Below are 16771 nucleotides of genomic sequence, written 5' to 3'. Positions count from 1 at the left end.
TAAAATTACATAAGAGTAAAGAAATTTGAATGTTTGTTCTTTTAACGTTTACTTTATTTCTAACTTGTATAATTTAGACAGGATATATTTTTATGGAGAGCAAAATATTATAAGTTATTTAAGGTTTGAGTTGATTTATTCCGGAATAATATTCTGTCGACTAAATAAAAATTCCTTCTATTTAAAATTTAAATAGAACTTGAACATATACGATAGTTGTGTGTGTGTGTGTGTGTATGTATATATGTAGATATGTATGTATATATATGTTTATATAAATATGTGTGTGTATGTATATATATATGTATTTGTGTGTATATATGTGTGTGTATGTATATGTATGTGTTGTGGAGGACTGCCGGATCCCATGCCAGTCCACACCCCCAGGCCGCCAGGAGGAGCTCTCCCGACAGCAGGATCGTGCCCCGAGTTCCAGCAGGGCCTTATGGACTATGTAGTGTTTTTACACAGCCCTGCTGGATACCTTAGGGACCACCGGGAGTCGCTGTAGGGGGGCTCATGGGCTCTTGTGTGCCCTATAACCCAGGAGTACGTCACGGTCATGTGACAGGAAGGAACAACGTGCTCCCGGGTTGAAGAAAAGGACTGTTTGCCCTGACCCGGAAGGAATAAGGAATTGTGGACTGTTGGGACAGGAACACCTCCTGGTCAGGGGCTATAAAAGGACAGTGCCTCAGTCCAGACGCTGAGCTGTGCTGTGTGCGAGATGAGCAAAGTGTCTGGGCGAGGAGGAGTGGTTAGTGTTTTGGTATTGGTGTATGAGTAGTGTGGAAGGTGCTTGGTGCACTCTGAAGAATAATAATAAAAAGCCTTGGGCTTTTACCTGGTGTTTGGAGTCATCCCTGAGGGTTCAAGGGAGCACTAGGGCCCCCTACTGCCACAGTGTGTATATGTATATATATATATATATATATGTATATATGTGGATGTATGTGTATATATGCATGTATATATGTGTGTGTGTATATATGTGTATATGTATATACAGTATGTATAGATATGTATATATATATGTTTATATGTGTGTGTGTGTGTATATATATATGTATATATATATATAAGTGTATATATATATATACTGTATATATAACAGCAACACTCATCACTCAAAACAGTGACAAAACAATTACATTGACAATCATGTTACATTATTATATTTTCAAAATGTTTCCTTTTCTTTTTCATTTCTTCTTTAACACACTACTTCTCCGCTGCGAAGCGTGGGTATTTTGCTATATATATATGTATGTGTATATATATATATATATATGTATATATATATATATAACTGTCTATATATATATGTATATATGTATATATATAGATGTCTATATTGTATATGTGTATATGTATATATGTATGTATATGTATATATATATATGATGTGTATATATATGTTTATATATGTGTGTGTGTTGTGTATATATATATATATATATATATATATATATACACTGTATATATATATGCCAGCAACACTCATGACAATGACAAAACAATTACATTGTCAATTATGTTACGTTATTATTAAAATGTTTCCTTTTCTTTTACTTCTCGCTGCCAAGCGTGGTATTTTGTTATATATATATATATATATATATAGATATATATATTATATATATATAGATAGATAGATAGATAGATAGATAGATATGACAACAACACTCATATCAATGACAAAACAATTACATTAACAATCAAGTTACGTTATTTTTTTAATTTTTCCTTTTCTTTTTCATAACTTCTTTAACACACTACTTCTCCGCTGCAAAGCGCGGGTATTCTGCTAGTACCTTATAAATAGTGGTAAGTCTGTGAGATTAGAGGTATTCTGACAAAGGCTACATATTAATAATACAAAAGGGGAAAGTAGAGCAATATATTACTCTACCAAGACAAAAATAATAAACAAAAAATTATGTTAATTTTATTCTTTCAATTTAGTCCCAGCTTTAGAGTAAATGTTAAATACTAGACAACAACTTTAATTTTTGGCGATGGTTACTTACCGAGTTTTCCTTCAGCTGTAAACCTTCACCATTAGGTAATGAAGACCTACGCTTTAATACAGAGTTTTTGTTCGGCGTTGAGGTGGCACCTGTTTTCTTCTTTATCGTAACAACTTCACAGCATGCTTGGTCTTCATTGAGTGAGCTTTTCCCAGCATTGATAACCCTGTAGGAGACAAATGTATGGAGATAATTAGGGGTATACCTAAAATATTTCACATTTTCTAAAAATGGCACAGTCACAAAGTGCAGTAAATGTAAGTAAGCTGAGCCAACATAGGTTTAGCAACATACACTATATAAGCCATGAATGAATTATCAGGAAAACAAGCTGAAAAGTTTTGACTTTTAAAATCCATAAATAACTCTTTTAAGGAAAGATTCAAAATTAACAAGCATCAGAGAGTGAATTTCAGTTCAGTTATATCTATTCCTATAAAGTATACTTAATTGTGAAATTGATAAATTGATATGAAGTAAACATGAAAACAACAGTAAACAAAATGCTAAAACTACAGAAAAAAAATAATTTCAACTAATATACACAGTTTACATAGTAAGCACTTTCTGCCATGAGCAGTCCAAACATATTGTTTTCTTCACCGAATTTAATTTTTGTTTAATCTCTGTATAAACTCTCTCTCTTTTTACTATTAGTTTTTTATGTAAAACTCTATTCATATTAATATGATTTTATCCAAAAAAGCAGTTATAGAATAGTTTGATTTCAGATTTTTTAAAATCCACTTAACAGCTTTTTTTAATTTGATAAAAATAAATTCTGTTAATAAATAAAGAAACATTTCACCAAGAATTTTCTGTGTCCAAAGAAATAGCCTCGATTCATTCATTCATCTTTCACTTTTCTAACTGACTCGGTCTAAATTAGGGTGGAAGGTTGGACATCATACTGAGTACAAATAACACAATGCAAAAACCAGTTCTAGATTACATTTTAGCCCATCAGATAACATACATCCCAAAAATGTGCATGTTAGTATAACTAGTAGCTCTTAAGTGAATCCAGTAAGTGCCAGGAAAGATTATCTGGCATCCCATACGGGATGAGTAGGGGACCCTTATCTAGAGAGGAGGACAAGATAAAAGAGCATTGGTAGAAGGCTCCTAATTTTGTATATTTTTCCCCCATCTGCTAGATGGCAGCATTCCAGGATATTTGTAAGCATGTGAAACCCAGCATATGATGATGGGAGTTGTAGAGCCACCCCTATTTTTCAGGACTTCTAGCTGATCCAAAAGTGCTTTCATCGGGATATGCCCTGGTACCAGAAGTACTGGCATAAAATGAAGCCATCAAGCTTCCTCCAAGAGAGTCAGAGTTGGGAGGAAGGAAGGCAACACTCATTGGAAAAAAACTATTGTGAGGTATTGTGCACAGCAATGGACCATTTTTTAGATTAAATTAGATTACATTAGTGATTATGAGCACACAGCACTGGTTTAAACTAAACTAGCTAAACTAGAACAAAAATGTATTATGTAAAGTAGTAACAAACACTAAGCAATAGGTTATGTTTTATTAGCTTTGACAGAATACTTTTTAATATCTCATTGCATAAACAATCTGTGTTAGGTATATATTAATTATAAAAAGTAAATAAAAAAGTAATTTCAATTAAGTTGTATTTTGTATTCAAGGTAAACTAAATGAACTGACATTTAGAGGGTGTGACTGGACTAAAAAAATGATACAGACAAGGACCAGGAGATCAGACCAAAAAATCTAAGTTAAATAAATGGAATGAGGACATATAAAAAAAGAATAAAAGATGCCAAAGGGAAACTTTTAACCAAAATCAGATTTGATTCAATTACATGGAAGTCCTAACTATCAGGAGATCTTAAAGTAGTAATTATCACATGATGGTTTATTCTGAAATTCAGAAACTTGGAAAAGTAACTTGATAGCCACCATCCTAAATAGTGACTAGTCAATGACATTACACACCCCAACTTCCAGAAGTCAAGAGGTGACAACTGTAGCAGTTTCCAACAACAAACAACACAAAATATTGGTGCAATAAACAGAAAATAGCCAGTCCATTATTTTCTAACCCCTTTAGTCCTGAACAGGGTCATAGGAGGAGCTGGAGCATATTCCAGCTATCATAGGTTGCAAATCAGAAAAACTCCCAAGACAGGGCAAAAGTCCATTGAAGGGTGAACACACACAAATACTAGTACACTAGAGCCAATTTAGTAACACCAATCCACCTAAACTGCATATCTTTGGAATGTGCGAGGAATCTGGAGCACTTGGAGAAACCAACGCAGACACAGAGAGAACAAGTAAGCTCCATGCAGGGAGGTCCTGGGTCATGAACCCTGGTCCCCTCACTATAAGGCAGCAGAGCTACCACTGCACCACTGTGGCACAATCAAATAGAAAATAGAATGACTGTAATTTTAAATAACAATTGAACAAAATATTACAAAAGGGCAAAAACGTAGTACTTTAATACATGCGAAAAACTCTAAATCATAACACTAAATAATTAAATACCTTTCAGTAATCTCTGTATTTTCCAATTGAAATTATATTACTTTTTTGGTAATAAATAGCATAAACCCTTTAGTAAAAGTAAATCTGAAGTGCATCACTATAATATATCTAAGTAAATGATAAGATCACATCATGAAAAGAAGTTAAAAAACTTTGTGTTCTTCAATTGTACAGAACTAATATTTATTCAAAACATTAAAATTCCAACAGCCAATACATGGCTATGGGATACTCCAGCAGTATCTGATGCAGCACAAGTGAAAGCTCTTTATGTGCTGCCAATGCATCTCAGAGCAAACACAAAAAATCCCACAAACTACATGTTGCTTCTGTTCTAAAATGGTACCTCTCTGGTACTGTTCTTAACCTTATCCCTAGCCCCTTCTTTGATCCCACATATGTCATTATGTTGCTTGACAACATCTGTACAGCAGTAACATGACAGGAAAAGAAGTGAACTGAAACAGGAGCACACCTGTCAGTTGGTACTCCAGTTATGTGCCTACAGTAAATGTCTCTGTAAAAGCACTCAGTGCTTTTCATTTTATAGAACAGAACAACGTAAGAAACTTGACAAATGACAGACCACCATTCAGTCCACCAAGCTTGTTTATTTAGCTAATAGCTAAGCTGTCCCAATATCTCATCCAGATACTTCTACTGTCTTGGTATCTTGTTCCAGATTCCTAAAACTCTTTGTGTAAATAAATATGTTTTGGATTCAGTATTAAATACACTACTTCTTAATTTTCACTGGTGTCCTGAAGTTTGTGATTCACCATTAAATTGAAAGAATTCTGCTGGATCTACTTTATCTATACCTTTAACGATTTTAAAAACCTGGATTATGTCCTCACGCAGTCTCCTCTGTTCAAGACTAAACAGGTTTAATTCTCTGAGTCTGTCAGAGTACACCATGTACTTAAGTCCAAGGATGCACTTTTTTTGCTCTCTTCTGTACAGTTTCAAGTGCTGCTATATCTTTTTTGTAGAGTGGTGTCCAGAACTGCAATCAATACTCTATATATGGTCTCACTGGTGCATTATATCGTCTAAGCATAACGTCCCTTGACTTACATACAGCAGTTCTTAAGATATAACAAAACATTTTAATTGCCCCTTTAATTGCTTCTTAGATGACAAATATGTCTTAATATAAACCCCTAAATCCTTTTTGGAAGTTGCTTCCATTTGGAGAGTGTCACCCATCTTGTATTTATAACTGATGTTCCTGTTGCCTCATGTGTAGCATGTTGCACTTTTCTACATTAAGCTGCATTTTCCAAGTGTTCCAGGCCTAAAGCTTGCCCACATCTTCCTATTTGAGATTCCTTGAATTTCAGTACCATCTGTAAAATTCACAAGTTTACTAACAATACGGAAATCAATGCCATTAATATAAATCAGAAAGAGTAACAAACCCAGGACAGACCTCCCGAGGGACACCACTCATAACCTCACCTCATATGGAACATTTCCTCTTATTTGTAGTCTTTGTCTCCTGCTGGTTAACCAAGACCCATTGTAGGTATCCTCTAGTTTGACTTCTAGTTTCAGAATAAATCTTCAGTAAAGAACTGTATCAATGGCATTTTGAATTTAGTTTATTTGGGAATGTTTGGGTTTTATAACTTTTTTTTCAACTGGACTGGATTTTACCTTAGCTTTGAGTCTTGAATTTTGTAATTTTCAATCTGCCTTCTTCTGGCTTTGACTTTTTGTTTGTTTCTAACTATGATCTTGGCTCCCTTGCTGTTGCCCATAGGGTTTGCCAACTAAAAACATGTCTCCTGGTCAACCAAACCATCTTCATGAGCAATTGATATGTCCTCTAATGTCAGAATTAGCTTTTTGGAGTAATACGCAAGAGTTGGTACAATAATAATCTTTTTGCAATTATCTTTCTGTACCGTGTATGTTTAATTTTGTGCTTTCAAGCCTCCATTGTTAGTACTTCAAGTGTTTAGGTGCTAAAAAGGCAGGTTTTGGTAAAAAATGAACTGATAAGAGACAAAATGCATTTCTTTAGATCAGTCTGCTTGTTGGAGTTCACATACTCAGAAGGCTGGAAAAGCAACAAGTTGGCAAGAGCAGTGAAGGGCAGATGGCATTTCCACAGGATCAAAGAGCACTCGTCCCATGCAATACTGCTATCTTCTTCACCAAGAGTGAATTTGTTTGCCAAATGCATCATATGTGACATACTCATACTAAACAAGCAAATAAGAAAAAAATATTGATCCTCAGCACTGTTCTTTGGTCACTGTCTTGAGTAACAAACTCAAAATATAAATACAACAACAACAACAACAACATGTATTTATACATTTTCATACAAATAATGTAGCTCAAAGTGCTTTATATGATGAAGAAAAGAGAAATAAAAAGACAAAGTAAGAATTAGAATAAGACAACACTAATTAACATAGAATAAGAGTAAGGTCCGATGGCCAGGGAGTACAGAAAAAACAAAAAAACTCCAGATGGCTGGAGAGAAAAAAAAAATATGCCCTATTGTTCCAGGCCACGAGACCACCCAGCCCCCTTTGGACATTCTACCTAACATAAATGAAACAGTCCTCTTTGTATTTAGGGTTCTCATGGAAGGAATAGGATGACATTGGCACTGTTTTTTGGTCATTGTCTCGAGTAACAAACTCAAAATATAAACAGGATGACATTATCATGCTTCAAAATCAGAGTCTGTGAAGCTTCTTTACACAGGAACTGCACTTTAGGATAAATGCTGTGAAATGGAGGCTGGCAAAGGAGTAAACCAATATAATAAAATGAATTCATGTCAGCCAAATATCAATAATTCACTTTGCTCTTTAAAGTGTAGATCTACCTAAAACAACCACCTATGCTTTACACTAATTATGTATAATGTGTAGTTAAAATATGACAAAATGACACGTAATGAAAATACAAACAAACAAATAAATGCGATACATACCACATTTAAAATATTGGCAAAGGTGCCTTTAGTGAGTGGCTACTTGTGTTTGTGTCACAGAAACTTGGTGTGTCTGACTGGCACATGTGACCGGCAGAACTGTCTATGGTAAGCCACGTCTTGTGCATGTGATGCATCAGCTTCTTCAGAGTCTAAATGACCACCCATGGTGATTTGTGGAGCTCCCACATTCTTTCAACATTTTGAAAATAAAGCTTTCCACTTTTCTAGTGTCTCATTAATTGTTGTAGCTGGCACATTTCTCTCACTATCTAAGTTTTGGACTTCAGATATTTAGTCGAGACCTCAATCTGCAGCCATTTTATCTAACCCTACATTGATGTTTAAAACAAAAGAGGAAGGCACTCGTAAACCTTTGTTAACATCTGTTTGTACCATTAATAGCAAGTTCTTTGGAAGCTCATAGGTAACACCTAAATTTTAGTTCCTAATAAAATTAGTTAACAATTACAAAAATTGAATGATTTAATGTACTAATAAACAAATAAAATACATACCAATAAACTTTTAATGCTTATTGTTTATTTCTTTAATCTATATTTAAAATTACCTGCTGAAGGGCACACTTACATACATACAGTTTCATATTTACTTGTTTCATGCTATTTCAGATATACCACTTAACATACATTTCTTTGGGAAAGGGGAGGCGGACAGGACTACCTGGAGAAAAACCTATGCAGTCACCAGGAGAACAGGCAGGCTGTACAGAGAGTGATAATGAAAATGTATGCGTGGGTAGAATTTGGACACAATATTTATTTCTGCTGCCTGACAGCTTCATGCTCCAGGTGAGTCACCACAGTGTGGAGTATGCACATTCTCACTGTGCTCATACAGATTTCTCAACATTTACCATCATCAGACACCTCGCAGAAGCAAATAAAAAGGCTAATAGACTATTAGGTGATACCGCGCACAGCAAAGCTTGCATAACTGAGTCTCAGCTCCTGAGTTTAATACATTGACCTGAAGGAAACCTCCATGATCATAACCACCACCTGCATGCATGTTTTGTTAATTTATTTTTTCGATACGTGCAGATGTGTGGACTATAATATTTACAGATACTACAGATTATCCCTTCAGACATGAATAGCACTAAATGAATTAGGAAATGCTTTGATGGAATACAGATTATATTGTGGTAGTCTCCCTTTTTTAATACCGGGATAATTTATTAATGTACATCACAGAATGAAACCATTGTGTATGCTGTCTTATTGCAGTAAAATATATAACTTGTAGCTGTAGATTTAGAATGTTTCACATTTGATAAAACGTTTAGCAAGCTGCTCTTGTCATTTACAGTACATAACCACACTATATTCATGGACATTAAAATGACCTAGGACCCACTTTTCTTACCAAGACTACACAAATAGATTATCTCTAAGAGCAGATAGGCAACGCCAGCGTTCAAGCTCTAGATACTGTGACTTGCGTAATCTTGTACCATAAACAGTATAAAACGATGAACCACTGACTCCTTTTAAACAAGACGGTCAGATATTACATGCAGAATCATGTTAAATATTAAAATGGTAACAGAAAAGTGATGTTAATGTGTCACTAATATTTGTTCCTCTGTTTGTGCCACTTTGAACAATTCAAAATATAATCAAGAGTATTTATTTAAATAGAATGTTATTGAGATACTTACAACTGCATTATAATTATCAAGGGACATTACAATGGTAAATTCAGTAACTATCCCAAAGATATATGTATAAATGGAGGAGTGCTTGAGGAGTTAGTTAAGAATGAGTATCCTAACAATATCACAGAAAAGTGTGGCACCATAATAGGGGACCTTTTCCTGTGTCTTCTTGTATACTACTTTTTTCTTATGCTACTTCTAGGCACAATAAATACATCAGTTTTAAATTAACAATGGCAATTTTACTCTGAGTGAACTGATTTAATTCTTATTTCAATCTCTCTCTTTTTTTTAAGCTTGTTCTTTGTCATCATTTTTTAACAGCAAAATAATACCAAATACATGCTCATCTACAGTATGTGAATGTCAACCCCAACAGACAGACAGACGCAGGAGATACAAGTGCAAGCACGCAGGACTTTTATTTTTTTCCTCCCTTGTGGGAGAAATCTTCCCCGTCTCCCACAAGCATATCACAGTCCCAAAAGCACAGTACAACTCACAATTCTTTTCTTCTATTTCTTTTTCTCTTCCTTCTTTTCTCCTCCACTCCTCCAGGCAAGCTTTGTCTCCCTCTTCCCAACTGTCCCTTTATAGGGCACCCGAAAGGACTCCAGTTGCCCAACGAGCTTCTTTCAGCCAAATAAGGCCCTGTAAATGTTCATGCGCCCTCTAGTGGTGGCCAGGTCATGGGCGCTAACAGGGTTGAGCTCCCATGCTCATGGCTCATGGCCCCTCTGGAAACCAAGGGGGCTGCCCTCCGTCAGCCCAGGGGAGAAACTATTCTCTGGCCATTCGCTACAAGTATATTAATTGTTTTCAGCAGAAACCTGTGGAGTGCTCGCCTCAGAGGACATCACTGTAATGCAGAGTGTAGACATGTGGTTTGCTGAAGAAAGTCATACAAGCCAGCAAACACAACTTTTTTTTACCACTTCAGATTAACAGGTACATACTGTAGTTCTACCGACTTATACATTCTAAAGAGTGGAGCAAACATTTTAGTTGTCGTCAATCTCACAAACCCACTCTATGGGCTCAAATTTAGTCAATGTTAGATTAAATATGAAAAAATAACAGTTACATATTACTAACTTTGTACCCCAAAAGAGGTAGAAATTTCACCATAGATAAATTCCACATCCAAATTACAAGAGCATGCCACTGTAAGTGGTTGCTCTCTTCTGTTCTTTAGCTTGTTTGCCCGTATCATACATGGGCATGTGAGAATCTCCCTCTAAGTTCTTCCCAGGAATGTGATACCACACTGGGCCAAGAGGGGGGCAGCTTCTATCTATCTGTCTTTTTCTTCCTCCACAGTGCTGAGAAACTGCCCAGTGAGGGCAACTGACTCTGCCCCTTCTGGTCCTTAGGCTATAAAATGGTGACTGCTTTCACAAGTTGACCAGTGCTAAGGAACTCCATGTATTCGAAAAAGCAGATTAGAGAGTCTGATTAAAGGCAGCCTCGTGCTTTACATGGTGACTATATTTGTTTCCTTTTTACACCATCATGTGTTTGTTTTTATGTGGAAATTTATTTAAAGTCAACAGGGATACAGTAGGTGGGTTGCATCCCAAAAATTATTTTTTGCAAGACTGTTATTCCCTCAGATAACCACACCATCTTACTCTCTGTAGAGATACCAACCTCTGATTGTTTTCTGAATGGCACTTCAACATCAACGTTTGCCCTGAAACTTCAGTAACTCACAAGCTATATTTGACACTATTGCCAAAAAAATAAATACATACATTTTTCAAATTGATGCTGGCTGATATCCAATTTTGATGTCATTACCAAGTAATTAAAAGTAGTAATATTTTAATACATTCTTATTTCTCAGTGCACCAGAAAATAATGACATAATTGCATGTTAGTCAGACATGTAAATAATAATTTGATTGTACTCTATACACATGACAATACTACAATAGTAGCAGTAGTACTACGTAGTATCTACAATAGCTATCAAATCAGCTTAGTTCATAGAGTGAAAAAATGATCACAGAATTTCTTAGTGTATGAATCAAAGCACAATAGCTAGCTGTCAGTTATATAATGTACCATGGGGGAGGGCTGTGTGTGAAAGCTGGCTCTTCAAAGTTCATTTAGTCTGACATGCAGATGGGTGTGTTTTTAATTACACACAGCGGAGCATTTTGAATTGATTTGTAAGTAGTTTAAAAATCAGTTGACTGGTGTAAAATGTATGACAATATTTAAAATTGTTTCACTTTTACAAATTGTTGAAAGGACATACTACATGTTTTTTAATGTGACAATAACATTTGTCACAAAAACCAGAGACAGGAGTCATAAAAGGTTTGGGGCAGCCACCCGTATAATGTTCCTGTGAAAAGGGTAAATTAATAGCACTGATGTGCACAGATTGGAGTCCAAAACAGAACTGATCAGTTTAGTCGAATATGACGACTTTAAAGGCCAGAAAAGGAACTGAAGTCATCAAGGAACGAAAACGGAAGGGTCCTCTTCCATAGGCTCAGACCCAGACATGACGTCATCAAAAGGGCCGGGACCAGAAGTCTCTTCGTTCATGGGTTCTTTACCAGAAGTGACATCATCCAAGGATCCGGAGCCGAAAGTGATGTCATCAAGGTTGGAGCCAAGAAGTGACATCATCAGAGCCAGGGAATTTCCCGTAAATGGTCAGCAGGAAAGTAAGAAAATAGGTCAGTGCACTTTGCCACCCCCTGGTCTGGTGTGGAATTACTCTCATTTAGACCCTTTAGCTGCCTCCCATGCATATATGTGTGACACATTGTTTACTAATTGTGACTAATTTAAGTCAAAGTAACTTTAGCACTTGAGTACTTATTTTTACTTTTACTAAGTACATTTTTTAATAAATATGCTTTCTTTGACTTGAGCATCATTTGTACTTGAATGCTAGTTTGAGCCACTATATGCCACTCAGAAACAATTCTCCATTGAGTTAATGTAAGTCAGATGATGAAGTACATGTTTAACGGATTCAATAAGAGATTATTTATTTTAGAATTTTTTGCATTTGTATATGAATAACTTTCACCACTTGCTAATGTTTTACAGAGCTAAGAAATTGTTAGTTATTAGGAAGCTGCTATTTATTTAATAATTTATTGCTTCTCTATTTGAATAACTTTCACCACTAGTTAATGTTTTAGAGGGCTAAGAGATTGTTATTTGTTATGGAGCTGCTATTTATTTCCATACTTGGTGATGTTTTCTAATTTTTCGTATTTTATGCATGCTGGTGGTTCAAATGCAGCCTGTGGTACAAAGGTTAGCATTGTTTTCTCATTACACTGGGTTTTGTTTTCCTACCACACAACTATAGAACTGGATTAAATTAGTACACAAATGGATGGCTGCCTGGGGTGCATCCAGAAACCTTTGCTTAATCAGTCCAGAATGAGTTGTTGTACATCTAACCACCAGGGCCGGATTAAGACGAAATTGGGCCTGATGCTGCAGTGCAAAAAATTTTTTCTCGGCATGCGCACTCAGACCAACCAAGGAGCTTTAATTGCTTGCGACGCAACCAGCCAGCCTTCAATGAACGTGAATAATAATAACAATGTAGTATTGTAACAACTTGAGATTAACATCAAACTATAGAACATCAACATTCAATAGCAATTGTCTGAAAAGTGCACTTAATGCAGAAAACCTAACATTGAAATACACAACATTTCGCAATTGTCTTACGAAACAGAGTAAGAAAAAATTAATTTGCAGAAACATTGGGTCAAAGTGACTCAGTTCAGACTTTTAAGGGTAAAAATTTGTCCACGATTTAAATTTCATAATAGACCAGAATCCTGTCGAGGCTTTTAAAAATTCTAAACATCCATGCCGGGCCTGCGGGCCGGCTTTTAGTTTTACCTTTACAGATAACCATTTAAATAGCCATTGATTTTTACTGTACAACTAACTTTCAAGGTGAAAAATTTATTATGCGGCACTTACCGAACAATAATAAAGTGGCAAGAATCCCCAGGATATTGCAAAAAACGCAGCTAAATTACTAAGTAAACTGTTTAACGTAAAATTGATAGCATTAAATTGAAATCTTTGGTTAAGAATAAACACAATGACGTTACAGTTACATCACAGCGCAAAGAACAATAGTAACTGTATAATAAGTAATGCTGTGTCTAGGCTTCTGAAAGTCGGTCTCCAAATTTCATTCTAAGAATTATTTTGAGGTTAATATAGAAAAGGAAAACTTTTCAGCATCCGGAAAATTCTCATCTCTTTTCATCTGGGCCTATTTCAGGAATGGGCCTAATGCTGCAGCATCAATAGCACCCACCTTAATCCAGCCCTGCTAACCACAACATTTGCTAGTTTGCCTTTTTGGAAAAAAAAATTAAAGATGACAATCTATAAGTGAAGGTGTACTCACTTGGTAACAAAACAGATAATAAATACCAATGCATATTCATATTAGCAAAGGGAAAAGTGTCAAACATTTTATTCTTCTTTAATTGATATTTTAGTTAAAGGCACATAATAATAAGCAACATGTTTAATTATGAGCAATTTCTTTTTCTCTTTACTGGGCAGAATTTGACAAAATAAGTATTTGCTGGCCATTCTTTGGCTGCAAAGAAAAGTGAGGTTCAGACACAACACAATCTTTAAATAAACAAAGATCCCTGAATGTGTGGTCACTAAAATACCCTTCTTCTCAACTTATTAAGAAATTTGATTACAGATTCCTCCACTATAAACACTTTTGTGGGACTCTCTAAATGTTTCTTACAGAACTAGTCAATTGGATACTAAAACTGTGAGTGATAAAATAAGAGACAGCTTCACTGAAATGCAGGAAAGGCAACACTGGGGATCCAAAGAATTCAACTGATATACTTCTGTCTATGGAATTTTAAAATGTTTTTAAAAACAGTTGACAGTGCCAAAACACTGAAAAAGATTATACAAATGTGTAAAATAAAAATGTGAACAATACAAGAAGGATCTAAATCTAAGAAAAACACAAGCTTTTTGAAAATGGATAATTTCACAAAGTCTTGCTAAAAAAAAAAGAAAAATCAAAGTATTATGTCAGAAACTTTTTAACACCAAGGGTGGTAGCATAACATATTGCTCTGCACAGTGAGCTACAGATTGGAATTCTCAAAAATCAGCTGCATGCTGATTTTGAAGGAAAAAGCAAATCAGAGGCAAGCATTGTGTGCACCAAGTGCCTGCTTTTGTTCCAAACTGCTCTTATTACTTTCTTTAAAGTGGAAAAGACTTTAAATTTGTTTCAAATGACTTATATGGTCAAAAGAGTGCAAGTGCTTTTTTTTTTCTTGCCACTGTCAATTTCAGGAGCCATGCTGCGTGATGCAAAACAAGAGACTTTGTCATTTGCAACACATACCGTCCATTAGAGGATGAAATGATTCAAATCTCAAATTAATGAAGGCAGAAAATGACTGTCTGCACCAGAAGCCTTGGATGTCTTGCATCATTTACTTTCAGCACACACAATGCAGCGTGAAACAAGCTTTTAGAAATGCTTGGGAATCTAAATCATCACATACAGTGGTAGTTTAACAGCACAGTCCTCTGTGTGAGAAATTACACCATGGGCCCGATATCCTTGAGTGTGCCAGTCAGGTGAATAAGCTAACGTGCTTGATAGAAAATCTGAACAATGACTTACCTCAGGCATTCACAATGCTGCACTTAATTTAAAACTATATACAGTGCTGTGAAAAAGTATATGCACCCTTTCTGCTCTCTATTTTCAGGTTTTCAACCAAAATCTAATATTAGGTAAAGGGCACTTTACTTAACAAACAACACCTCTTAAAACTTATTTCATGTATCCAATGAGCAAAGGTATCCAGTAGTAACTGGTGCTGTTTGTGAAAATGTAATTGTTCTTTGTGATATCAATCAAGTCAAAAAGATAATTAGAGCAGACTGATTGATTTTAGTTATCAAATTAGGCGATTACAGTCAGCCCTGCTCAATATAAACCTCACTTATTTTTAACATTACTGAAAACCAAGTCAGGTTTTTAGTACAAAGAATCAACAATCACACAATGCCACACCAGAGGAAATTCTTGAAAAGATAAGAGTTGTCGATATCTATTAACTGTAAAGGGCTATAAACCCATGTCTACTGCTCTAGGCTTCTACCAAACGATGATGAGAAAGGAAAACAGTTGGAACAGTAATGAATCTAATCTGACCTAACAATCCTATTTCACAGACATATGGTAAATCATTCAGGAACTTTGAATGTTGATAGTATGACTGGTAAGGGGAGAGAGTTAGCAGATATGATAGAGAGAAGGAAGGTTGATATATTGTGCGTGCAAGAGACTAAATGGAAAGGGAGTAAGGCCAGGTGGATTGGAGGTGGATTCAAATTGTTCTATCATGGTGTGGATGGGAGGAGAAATGGGGTAGGAGTTATTCTGAAGAAACAGCATGTGAAGAGTATTTTGGACGTGGAAAGATTGTCAAGCAGAGTAATGATTATGAAGCTGGAACTTGGAGTTGTGATGATGAATGTTGTTAGTGCATATGCACTGAAAGTTGAGTGTGCAATGGATGAGAAAGATTTTTGGAGTGAGGTGGATGAAGTGATGAACAGTGTACCCAAGGGACCGAAAGTGGTGATTGGAGCGGATTTCACTGGACATGTTTGTGAAGGGAACAGTGGAGACAAGGAGGTGATGGATAGGTATGGTGTCAAGGACAGGAATGAAGAAGGTTAGAGGATAGTGGATTTTACCAAAAGGATGGACATGGCTGTGGTGAATATGTATTTTAAGAAGAGGGAGGAACATAGGGTTACGTACAAGAGTGGAGGAAGATGCACACAGATAGATTACATCCTATGCAGAAGAGTTGATCTGAAGGAGATTGAAGACTGCAAAGTGGTGGCAGGGGAAAGTGTAGTTAAGCAACATGGGATGGTGGTCTGTAGGATGAAGTTGGAGATCAAGAAGAGGAAGAGGGTTAGGGCAGAGCCAAGAATCAATTGGTGGAAGTTGAAAAAGGAAGACTGCAAGGTAGAGTTTAGGGAGGAGGTGAGACAGGCACTGGGTGGCAGTGAAGAGTTACCAGACATCTGGGAAACTACAGCATATGTAGTAAGGGTGACGGCAAGAAGGGTGCTTGGCGTGACATCTGCAAAGAGGAAGGAGGAAAAGGAAACCTGGTGGTGAAATTAAGAAATATAGGAGAGTATACAGAGGAAGAGGATAACACAATTACAGGTGTGACAGATAGAGGGCGCTATCGTCCTCTTGAACCCTCAGACAATACATCAGACACCAGGTAAAAGTCCAATAAGTTGACTTTTTATTAAGTAACAGTGTACAAAGCACCCTCCTCTCCACAATACTCATAAACAATACACAATTCCCAATAATACGCAATAATCCTCCACTCCCAGACGCATTGCCACCCTTCCACCCAGCTCAGCTCACCGTCTGGGATTTCCCATCGTCCTTTTATATTGCCTGACCTGGAAGTGTTTCCAATCCTTCAGTCCATGTGATTTCCTATCACTTCTGGGTCAGATAAAAAGTCCTCTTCTTTATC

The 16771-nt window shown here is 36.1% G+C and overlaps 1 protein-coding gene across 2 annotated transcripts in view; it reads right to left on the bottom strand.

Annotated features, from left to right (window-relative positions):
* The window catches only part of ppm1h (protein phosphatase, Mg2+/Mn2+ dependent, 1H), a 293957-nt gene that overhangs the window by 152754 nt on the left and 124432 nt on the right, over positions 1-16771 (bottom strand). The window contains exons 1-2 of one of the 2 annotated variants that reach the window (XM_039760844.1): positions 6016-6051; positions 2031-2196 (exon numbers count right to left, since the gene is read on the bottom strand). In XM_039760844.1, the coding sequence (XP_039616778.1) occupies positions 2031-2196; positions 6016-6029 (180 nt within the window). In that variant the 5' untranslated portion in view covers positions 6030-6051. Of the gene's footprint in view, positions 1-2030; positions 2197-6015; positions 6052-16771 lie in introns of those variants that run through there. The other variant, XM_039760843.1, reaches the window with a different exon arrangement.

This window comes from Polypterus senegalus, chromosome 8 (assembly GCF_016835505.1).
Source record: "Polypterus senegalus isolate Bchr_013 chromosome 8, ASM1683550v1, whole genome shotgun sequence".
Taxonomy (NCBI): domain Eukaryota; kingdom Metazoa; phylum Chordata; class Cladistia; order Polypteriformes; family Polypteridae; genus Polypterus; species Polypterus senegalus.
This window is presented reverse-complemented; position numbering and strand designations above follow the sequence as displayed.